Source organism: Tenrec ecaudatus, chromosome 1, assembly GCF_050624435.1.
Source record: "Tenrec ecaudatus isolate mTenEca1 chromosome 1, mTenEca1.hap1, whole genome shotgun sequence".
Classification (NCBI taxonomy): domain Eukaryota; kingdom Metazoa; phylum Chordata; class Mammalia; order Afrosoricida; family Tenrecidae; genus Tenrec; species Tenrec ecaudatus.
The window spans coordinates 78,181,015-78,192,442 of NC_134530.1; the positions used below are offsets into that span (position 1 = coordinate 78,181,015).

Here is an 11,428-nt window from a genome sequence, read left to right on the forward strand (position 1 = left end):
CAGTGAAGTTAAAGATGTTTAGCTCACTCACAAACCTAGCAAGACCTGTTAGTAACATTTTAGTATATCCTTAAAGACTAAAAAAATCGGTTCACTTTTATGATTTGACTTAGCTAAATATAAGTTTAACTTTTTTTATAAAGTTGTATTCCCTTTTGTAAGTTTATCATGCCCACTTAGCGTGTTTTTTCCTTGCTATCAGGCTATTTAAAAAATATTTTTATACTCATAATAGTAAACATCTGAGACAGAAGAGATCCAGAATACCCACATGGACCTATCAAAGGAGACCAAACCCCTCCAGTCAGTCCCTGTGGAGGGCCGCCCCCACAGGTTGCCAAGGCTGTATGTCTGTGTGGACGCCAGCTGCTTCCCCTTCTCTCTGGGGCAGCTGGTGGCTTCAAACTGCTGGCCTTCTGGTTGGCAGCTAAGTACTTTAACAAATGCTCCGCTAGGACCCCTAAACATACACGTGTTGCTGTTGGGTACCATCAAGTCGGTTCCAACTCATAGCGACCCCACTGGATAGCAGAATGAATCACTGCCTGGTTCTGCTCCATCCTCCCAATTATGTTTGAGCCCATTGCCGCAGTCTCTCTGTCCGTCCATCCATCTCCTTGACGGCCTTCCTTTATTCCCTACCCTTCTACTTTTGTCACGCATGATGTCTCTTTTCCAGGGACAGGTCTCCTGATAAACATGTCCAAAGTACAAGAGACCAAGTCTCGCCAGCTTCACTTCTAAGAAGCATTTCGGTTGTGCTTCCAAGAGAGATGTATTCATTGTTGTGAGAATTTTTTGAAGCCACTCCCTGTAGCGACACCTGGATTCTTCCAGGGTCTAGGGACATCCCTTCTTGGGATTGTCCTTTAGGCAAAGGGGAATGCCATGCAGTGTAATTTGCAAAGAGCCAGGTACAGAGTGTGTCCTCAGTGAAAAACAAACAATATAGCTCTATTAGCACCTTCAGATGTTAAGAACCATTACCGGCATAATCAATATTTGTATAAATGTATAATTTGCTAAGTTATTTTTCTTTGTTCCCTAAAAGTTACAGAAGAATTGTCTACTCTCCTTAACTAATTCCAGGATTCTTGTGGATGTTCCATTCGACAGGCAAGTAGAACTCTTGGTAATCTGATGGTTGTGATCAATATTGCTCTAGCGTTATTGGCGCTTGGTCATCTCCGTAGCATGGACCTGGGTAGTGCTGGGGTACAGTGTTGGGGGATGGGAGTCTTCTGAACTTTTTTTTTTCCTTCTGAGCTTTTTTTTATCAGACTCATTTGAAATATGCTATTTCTAAATGTCTCCAGTAGCATGACTCTCGTATAGGCCATTGGCTGCGACACCCTTGGCCATGACTTCACACATGGATTCAAGTGGTAGCCCTTCCCATGATCTTTAAGCATAAGCTTCTTCACTAGTAGTGATTCTTTTTTAAAAAAAATCATTTTATTGGGGGCTCGTACAGTTCTTGTCACCATCCATCCATCCATCCATTGTGTCAAGCACATTTGTACATTTGTTGCCATCGTCATCCTCAAAACATTTGCCTTCTACTTGATCCCGAAGGAGGTGGTGGGGAGCGGAGAGGGAGGGGAAAAAAAGAGGACCTGATGCCGGGAGCTTAAGTGGAGAGCGGATGTTTTGAGAAGAGGGCAATGAATGTACCGATGCGCTTTACACAATTGATGTATGTATGGATTGTGATAAGAGTTGTATGAGCCCCTAATAAAACGTATATATATATGATCCTTTAAACACCATCATCTTAGATAGTCTAGGGGGATTCATCTTGAGATTTCGGTATCTTCCAGATGCATGAATTTGAAAACCTCACGGTTGCTAGAAACCGAATCATTAAGCACTGGCTGACGAGCCCCCTGAGCAGTAAGTCGGGCCGCCCTGCTTGGGTCACCTGTGCAGCCCTGCAAACCGTGCGCCTGCCTCTCCAGGAAGGGCTTCTCCATCAGGTCCATCAGGGCCAACGTAACCGACTCTCTTCCATCCTGTTTGTCAAGTGCTCCTGGTTTTCTTTACTTTTTGTGTTTTTTAAGTTTGCTTTTGGTTTTCGTAGCTAAAGTTTTAAAAGTCCAAGGCTACTTCTATTACAGGATTTAGAGGCAGAAGGCTAAGTGATTCTTCTCTGCCCACACACAGTTCCGTACACAGTCACTGTGAGCAGAATCTGCTGTTTTTCAGGTTTGACGCTGCCAGGCTTGTAGTGAAGTGGCTCTGTAACCATGAGGACCCCAAGATGCAAACAATGGCGGTGAGCATCACCTCCATTCTCGCCCTGCAGGTATGTGCTTCTGAAGGCAGGCAGGGCTTCTCCCTCCCCAGAGTTGGACTGGCTTTCGCTCAGCTCTGTGCTCTTTCCTCTAGCTCTCGCCCGAACAGACTGCCCTGCTGAAAGAAGAACTCTTCGTGGCCATCAAAGTAGGTGGATTGTTATTTCATGGCTTAGTTTACAATAAAAGTTGGTCCAGAAAACCTCTAATGAAAAATATATATCTGGTTTTGTGACTCAGTATGTGAAACCAAAGGAGACCATTCGTGAAACTGTTTCTTCTGGCATTTACCATCATGTTTCTAAATAAAATGCTTACAGCAGGGGCCTTCAAGAAAGTTCTGTGATAATGGAATTAAAAGATAGACTGTTTCCACGTGTCAGTTTCAGCTTTATCTCTTGACTTGCTTGCCATGAGCAAAACGGATTCCACTCCCCTACACAAATTACTCCTTGTACTAATCCCCATCAAATCTATGTCCTAACTTCTAATAAACCTGTATTCATATTTGCACTATTATGATTATACTAACATTGCTCACTAGAAAATGTACATCATTGGTTTTTTCCCTTGCACGTTTCTTATTTTGAGAGGATACTTAAAGCTGTTTTTTCCCCCTTTTGGGGAAATTTTGTATATATATATTTTTAAACTGTCCAAAAGATAACTACCGGATGTACTAGAATATAAGCCGACCCGAGTATAAGCCGAGGTACCTAATTATTACCTGGGAAACCAGAAAAACTGATTGATTCGAGTATAAGCCTAGGGTGGGAAATGCAGGAGATGAATTAACAGAGACCAGAGTGGGGACAGAAAGAGAGCGCAGCAACAGACACATCCTTACCAGTTCAGCTGGTTCACGACGGGTGCTTCCGCGGTTTCCTAGGGAGCGCCACAAGTGAATCTCGGGCCCCCACTGCCATCCCTAGCCACCGCAGACCGGAGTCTCACAGTGGAGGCTCTGACGCTAGTCCCCCTTTGAACAGACCTTCAGCGACTGATCATGGAGTGCTTCTCCCGTGTGGACTTTCAGTTCAGCTGTTCTCTTTTTCAAAAAATTATTTATCGGGGGCTCACACAACTCTCATCACAATCCATACAGCCATCGATTGTGTACAGCACATTGGTACAATCATTGCCCTCATCATTCTCAAAACATTTGCTCTCCACTTAAGCCCCTGGCATCAGCTCCTCATTATTTCCCCTCCTTCCCCGCTCCCCACTCCCTCATGAACCCTTGATAATTTATAAGTTATTATTATTTTGTCATGTCTTACACTGTTCGATATCTCCCTTCACCCACTTTTCTGTTGTCTGTTCCCCAAGGAGGGGGTTATAGTAGATCCTTGTAATTGGGTCCCCTTTCTACCCCATCCTCCTGGTACCGTCGCTCTCACCACTGGTCCTGGAGGGATCATCTGTCCTGGACTCCCTGTGTTTCCAGTTCCTATCTGTACCAGTGTATATCCTCTGGTCTAGTCAGATTTGTAAGGTAGAATTGGGATCATGATAGTGAGGGGCGGGGGAGGAAGCATTTAGGAATTAGAGAGCACTTGAGCAGAGGCCCAATGTCCATCTGCTACCTTAATGCTAAACCTATAAATATATGCACATAGATCTATTTCCCCATCCTCATATAAATATATTTACATATGTACATGGCTTTATTTGGACCTATAAATGCCCTTTGTCTCCTAGCTCTTTCCTCTATTTCCTTTGACTTACCTCTTCCCCCACTATCATGCTCAGCTTTCATTTGGGTTTCAGTCATTCCTCTCGGTTACATGACCCTTGATCATGCCCTACCAGGCCTCCTACACCCTCCTCACCACCAATTTGGACCACTTGTTTCCCTGTTCCTGGGTTTGTTAACACCACGAGCTGTTTCCTTTGATCAGCTTTTCAACTCATATTTTATTTTGCCTATCAGACCTTTTATGAATTTTCTTTCAAGTTCACTTTTTCCTAATGTATAGTGCTTTTATGTTGAGGAAATAAACCACTGTGATAGGAGATGTTTATGGCATTTTTATTTTTAGGTGATTAGATTTATTGACTTATTTGCATACCTGTTTATTTTTTAATATCTAGGATTAATGTCATACTTTTAAAATATTTCCCTACTCATTGGAGAATTTTCCTCCTAATTATGTTTTTTTCTAATCTAATATGCATACATATTTTCTTATTTTTTAAGAATTTAAGAATCTGATTCATTCATAATTTAAAGTAATCATTTTATTGGGACGCTTACAGCACTGATAACATTCCACACATCAATTGTATCAGGCATATTTGTACATGTATTGCCATCAGCATTTTCTAAACGTTTGCTTTCTGTCTGAGCCCTTGGTATCAGCTCTTCTTTTTTCCCTCCCACCCCCTTCATAATTTGTTTCTTCCCATCGTCTCCTCGGTTGCTTTTATGGTCTATACAGAACTCTCTGACTTTTTCCTGCCTTCATGATAGACTACATGCCCCTACATGCATGTATTCGCATGATAGTGTCGCCTTTTTCAGGAGCCCTGGTGGCACAGTAGTTAAGCACGTAGCTGCCGGCTGAGAGGTGAGCCATCTGAACCATGGGTGAAAGGTGGCAGTTGTTTCCACAGATTCCCTGCATTGGAAACCTGGGGCACAGTGGCGCTCTGCTCTCCAGGTCACTGTGAGTAGAGTCGGCTCCGTGGGGCGGGCTTGCTTCTTACTGACTAGCTTTCGTGCTTATAAATGTGGGAGAGAGGTGCTTTTATGGTTGAGCCCCCTCCGTGCAGCTCTTTAGGTCAACCTCTTGTCTTTCTGTGTGAATACAAGAACCCACCTGTGTCTTCTAAGACAAACTGGTTTTCTTTAGGATTACGTTAAATTTATCAGTCGATTTAGAAGAATTAATATCCCTGATTGAGTCTTCCTAGATGCAAATGGGGATTTTCATTAATTTCATGCCCCTTAGAAGTGTGCGAGTTTTCTTCATGTCATCCAACCTGTCAGTTTGGGGAAGAAAAATCAAGTCATTTGAACATGCTAATTTCTGGGACCTCAAATAGATGACAATACTCAGGGTTATAGAAATAATTCTGAGATGCCTTAGAAAGAGTATGAAGTATATTGTGTAGAAATGAAAAAGGTGGGGCCTTGTAGCAGGAATATCTAGATGTATGTTGGAAGAACGGGAATAGATGCAGGGAATGCCTTTCAGACGGGTCTCCAGCAAGCATGTTATGGAAAATGAAGGATTGACCATCTTTAAGTCTTGGAGGTGAAAACACAGGATTAAGTTTGTCTGTAAATTTGTTTCTTCTTGATAATGGAGGAGTATGCAAAGAGAAAGAAAGCCAGAAGAGAGGGATGTCAGCGCCCCAGAGGAATGTGTGTGTCCAGTGCTCCTGAGGGAAAGGGGTCAGAGCTAACCACTGGATTCGGCCGGATGGAAGCCTTTGGTTGTCTTGATTGTATTGTTTTAGTGGTGAAGTGGGACATCTCCGGGTTTGGAAAATTGCGAGGTGATAAAACGCGTACAACTGTTTGATAGTTACTGTTTTACTGAGAAGCAGAGGAATGTGAGTAGTGTATGGGATCAATGGGATTTTTTTGTGTTAAAGATGTTTTAGAGTAAGGTATTTGTATGCCTATGAGAATTAGTCTTAAAAGGTGGCGTAGACAGCGAATTAATTTTGGTGGCAAGTTGTGTGTGTCGAGACTGGATCTAGAGCAGAAGTGGAGAGATTGGCTTTACCAAGAGTGGGTGGGAGGTGGGAGGTGGTTGGTAGACTGTGACACTGGTTGGTGGGCCTTGTTAGGAAGAGCTGGGTTCCTTCCAGTGAAACATGAGCTGCAGCAGTCAAACGGAAAACGCAAGGGGTTGGTGAGTAAAGTTTAAGAAGAGAGACTCTTGGGAGCAAATTCTTGAAGAACTATCATAGGACTGTCAGGTCTATGTAAGATTCGTGGACAGTGATATTGACCAATGAAGTACAGATTTCTTCATCGTTCGTATGTTTGAGAGGTGCATGGCAAGTTGTGAAAAAAATAAGACTTTTATGTGTTTCCTTATATGTGCTTCCACTTACCCAAACTTACCATTTCTCATGTAGTCGTTGTGAAACACAACTCCTTCCTTGGTCTGTGTCTGACCAGACCTCTCCTAGAAGGAGCCAATGAACTGTTCTGAGTAAATGTGGCAGAATAGCTGCCGTGGACTTGGTGGTGAGTGTTCTGACCACACATCAAGAGCTGGACTGAGTGCTCCTGAGATAATTTGTTTTGTTGCAGTTGTTGGGTGTCATCAAGCTGGATCGACTCATCGTGACCGTATGCAGAGCAGAGCAGAGCAAGCCCTGCACAGCCCTGAGCCGCCCTCACAGCCTGTCTCGTGCTTCGGTCCCTTCTTGCAGCCACTGTGTCAGTCCTCGTCGAGGGTCTTCCTCTTCACCAAGCACGATGTCCTTCTCCAGAGACTGGCCACGTGGCCAGTCGCCCATCTTTCTCTTCCAGGGGCATTCTGGCTGTATTTCTTCCAAGACAGACTTGTTTGTTCACAGCCTTTCCCAGCAAACGCGGTGGCCTCTCTTCGTCTGTCTTCACACGCATGTGAGGCGTCCAGGGACCCCTCAGTCCTCAGAGGAACAGCCATGCTTTCCAAGACTGTTGTTTTTAAAAAATCATTTTATTGGGGGCTCGTACAGCTCTTACCACAATCCATTCATATATTCATTGTGTTGAGTACATTTGTTCCCATCGTCATTCTCAAAACATTTGCTGTTTGAGCCCTTGGTATCAGCTCATTTTTCCTCCCTCCCTCCCTCCCCCACTCTCTCTCATGAACACTTGATAATTTATAAATTATTATTTTTTTCATGTTACTGTCCGGGGTCTCCCTTTACCCACTTTTCTGTTGTCCGTCCCCCAGGGAGGGGGTTATATGTAAATCCTTGTGATCTGTTCCCCCTTTCTCCCCCCAAATTCCCCTTTCCTTCTTGGTATGACTGCTCTCATTATTGGTCCTGAGGGTTTATCTCTCCTGGATTCCCTGTGTTTCCAGTTTCTATCTGTACCAGTGTGCATGCTCTAGTCTAGCTGGATTTGCAAGGTAGAATTGGGATCATGGTAGTAGTGGGGGAGGAAGCATTTAGGAACTAGAGGAAAGTTGTATGCTTCATCAGCGCTACACTGCACCCTGACTGGCTCATCGCCTCCTGGCGACCCTTCTGTAAGGTGATGTCCAGTGGCCTACAGATGGTTTTCAACACTCGGGAGAGGTAGAGGTCTGTGCAGCAGCTTTACCCAATGCACAGTCTGTTTTTAGCTCAGGGCTGGCTGCTGCTTCGTGAGCACTGATTGTGGAGCCGAGCAAGAGGAAATCTTTGACAGCCTCAGTCCTCGTTTACCCAGATGTGCGGGTCCAGGTGTGAGCATGTAGTCTTCTTTACATTGAGTTGTAGTTCATGCTGAAGGCTCTGCGTGGGTTTAATTTTGATAACCTTAAAGATAGGTTGGTTGTAAGATTCATTTTTCAAAAGTAAATGTCTCACACAATTAGGGAGTGTGGAGCTTGGGCTTCGGCCCTAGCTCTGACGCTGAAGCTCTCTCAAGCTGTTGGTTACTGTGTATTGCGGTGAAGTGTCAGTTATCACAGCACCTAACTCTCTTTTGCTTTGGTTTTTAGGAACTTCTAGCAATAGTGAAACAGAAGATAACTAAGAATTTAGATGATGCCACCCTCTTATTTACTTTGAAAGCACTTTGGAACCTCACGGATGACTGTCCAGCCGTCTGCAAGCACTTTATTAAAAATGAAGGCTTGGCCATCTTCATGCAGGTTTTGGAGGTGAAAAGACAGGGTGATGTTTTTATGTAAAGTATGTTTCTTCATCAGAATCTAATGCACGTGTGTATTCTCTCGGCAGACTTTTCCAGAGTCGGCAATACAAAGCAAAGTTCTTGGCCTTTTGGTAAGGTGAATTGTTTTGAGCTCTAATAACTTTAAAAGAAGAAAGCAGATATTTTGGTAGTACCCACTGAGTGTTGTAAGCAGTTGATTGCCATGGATTAGCTCGTTGACACTTCGTAATATTCCTGTAAAGCAAATACCTTTATATTTCATTCATCGGTTGCTGTGAACAAACTACAACTAATGGCTTAAAACAACGTCTTTTTAGCGTTTCCTCAGGGTAGTGTGGGTCAGCTGCTTAGGCTGCAGTCAGTCCCTCGCACAGTTCCGTCTTCCACTGGTCTCACCTGTAGCAACTAATCGTGTAGCTTTGCTCATCTGGCTGGATGGCCCAAGAATCCAAGATGGCCCGCCTCTCCTGTCTGGCAGCTGGTGCTGGCTGTTGGTTGCGCCTCGTACTGAGTCGTTGCCTGAGATTAATGTGATTTTTGTGGTGATTTCACAGCAGCAATAGAGTGCAAGCCCACTGCACAAAGGCCTCATATGCCAGTATCCGATTGGCCAAAGCAAGTGGCTTGGTTCTCCTGGGGTAAAGGATTCAGAAAAACAGTCCCCTCCTTGATGGAAGCAGCAACAAAAGTCACGCTGCTGAGGGACGTGGGACATTTGGTACTCTCACAGAATCTGAGGACGGGACTCAGCCAGGAACCGGAGTCACCTGGTAGGACGCCAAAATCAGAATTCAAGCCGAGGCAGTCTGGCTCCAGAGCTTCTGACATTGACCACCTCACCACACTTCGGTCCCCTTGTGTGCTGCCCCTCCAGGTCGGGGGACACAGCTGAGGAAGTGGCTTCCCAAAGAGAGCAGGTACATTGTACTGAAAAACAGCACACTGCATTGCTGCCAGTGGCGAGGCGGGGTGGGGCCAAAATGCATAGAATGTGCTGCATTGCCGAGTGCTCACCTTGGGGCGGTGGCATTGGCACGTGCACAAGGAGCGCTCGAGCCTGAGAGAGCCTGTGGTCAGTGCGAGCAGAGCCCCAGAGTCCGGTGGGAGCCCTGCTCCGAGACCATGAACTAACTCCTTGGAAGCAGGGCCTGTCTTGGCGGCTGTGCGTCTGTAGCATGTGCAGGACGTGGAAGACCGCAGATGGGAAGGGTGTCACAGGAGAAAATGAAGGGCTAACGGAGGTAAAGGACAAAGGTCATGTTTCTCCCCAAGGATGACACAATTTCATCATCACTGGAGCGGCAGCTACAGAATGTTTGAGAGCCAGTACCGCGGAATCGGGGTGCCAGTGGTGGCGTGCGGGGAACCCTGGCGGCTGACCACACACGGCCACCTCAGGCCCCCTGCTCTGAGAGAGGCTCCCCGAAGTCTTCGGGCGGAGTGGGAATTGACCGGATGGCCGTGGGTTGTGCAACAGGACCTTCCTCCTGCCGCCCTGAGCCGCCCCTCACGGGTTCTACTCCCCGGTCTCAGATATGAGGGCTTCTGAGGTGGCTTTTCTCCTGTCTACCGAGGAGATGAGCCACCTCTTCCTGAGCTCCGATCTGCGCACTTGACTCCCCGACTCTTGGATCGGAGTGGCTCTGCGGAGCGGACAGGAGGAACGCTGGGGCTACACTTAGGTCGGGGGGTTCCCATGTGTCTCCTGACAGCTTGAAGGCCGAGAGCACGCTGCTGCTGAGGGCGTGGCGCTCCAAACCGCAGCTTCCGCTTGCCTCTTCGCTCCAGCGTCCCAAAGAAGGAGCACCGCCCGGCCTTGCACTTGAAGAAACAAGGAATGAAATCCTAGTTTGCCTCTCACTGGCGCTCTCTAGCCTCCTCAACCGACCCAGAGCCAAACCCACTGCCACTGAACCAATTCTGACTGCTGGCAGAGTCACTGCTTCCCAGACTGCACACCTGTAGGAGAGCGGGCAGCCTCGTCTTTCTGGCACGGAGCAGCGGGTGGGAGTGAACTACCAGTCTCGCAGTCCAGGAAGCTCACTGCATCTGTGGCGTAGTTTTGTTTGTTGGTCACCTGTGTGGTAGAGCTAGCCCTGAAGTCGGCCTCCCCTGCCCTCCCCAAGGCTCCCTGTTCTCACTTTAGGTTGACCCCCTCCCCCAGGAGTGTGGCAAGGGAGCTGGCGCGCTGTCCCGCTAGTGGGCGTGCTCGAGCTGTGGAGAAGCAAGCTGCCAGTGAAGCCAGAGGGTGGAGAAGCCGGCTTGGCGAAGAACCAGGCTGCCTGTAGGAGCCGAGCAAGGGTGACCTTCAGTGAAAACCTCACGCTGAGTCCCACGGCCTCACACAAGGGGGTCACCCAACAGCGTGGGCGCTTGGGAGCTAGTCCTGCCCTGGTCAAGGCTGCTGAATAGAACGCAGCCCGGCTGACTCTTTCTTCCCTATGAGTCCTCCGCCTAGAGGACACGGCTCGGCCAACGTGCAGTAATAGGTTGTTTTAAGCCACTAAGTTTGTGGTCATTTATTACACAGCACTGAGTACTAATGTAATCTGTACAATAAAATACTGCCTGCCTTTCCATTTTGGGGCTAAAGTTTCAATAAAATGTAGCATACAGTAGTAACACTAAGTATTTGGGTTGTAATGCTACTTGTTAGCAGGGTGGGACGGAGCAAGTGAGTCTACCTGAGTGGCAGGGAAGGTTCTTTGTGGAATTAGTTTAAGGAGCAAGGGAGGACGGGGGTATGTAAAGCTGCTTTTGCCTTATCTGGTACTTCTCAGTAAGTGCTTATCCAATCCTTGGTTACGACGGTGGTGATGGTGACCAGAGGCGGGACTGTAGGTATGAGACGGAATTGGGATGGAGGAGGATGGAGTTCACATTCCGAATCTGTCTGAGGGGAGTGGTGGGACCGGGAGAAGAGCCTGCGCCCGATTCTTCTCTCCTCCCCTACCTGCGTTCTCGGTCCGTCCCGCCTGTAGAACAACGTGGCCGAAGTCAAAGAGCTCTCTTCCGACATGGTGACTAAGGATGTGGTGAAGCACCTCAGCAGATTGCTCCACAGCCCGGAAATGGAGATCAGCTTCTTGGCTGCCGGCCTGATCGCCCACTTGGCCTCTGCGCTGGAGTCGTGGGCAACGGATGACCTTCAGAGGCACGCGCTCCTTCGGGATCTGGTACGGGAATGGAGCAGCCTCTGCTAACCGAGAGCTAGCTTTTCTTTCGTTCACTTATTAAGTACTTTTATTGGGGGCTCTTACATCTCTTATCACCAGTCCATACATTCATCCAG

General features: G+C 46.9%; 1 protein-coding gene across 1 annotated transcript in view; it reads left to right on the forward strand.

Moving 5' to 3' along the window:
* Window positions 1–11,428, forward strand: part of ZYG11A (zyg-11 family member A, cell cycle regulator) — a 45,041-nt gene that overhangs the window by 27,960 nt on the left and 5,653 nt on the right. The window contains exons 6-11 of the mRNA XM_075532846.1: window positions 1,052–1,116; window positions 2,206–2,305; window positions 2,389–2,442; window positions 7,961–8,122; window positions 8,202–8,246; window positions 11,118–11,312. Coding sequence (XP_075388961.1) covers window positions 1,052–1,116; window positions 2,206–2,305; window positions 2,389–2,442; window positions 7,961–8,122; window positions 8,202–8,246; window positions 11,118–11,312 — 621 coding nt within the window. The remainder of the gene's footprint in view (window positions 1–1,051; window positions 1,117–2,205; window positions 2,306–2,388; window positions 2,443–7,960; window positions 8,123–8,201; window positions 8,247–11,117; window positions 11,313–11,428) is intronic.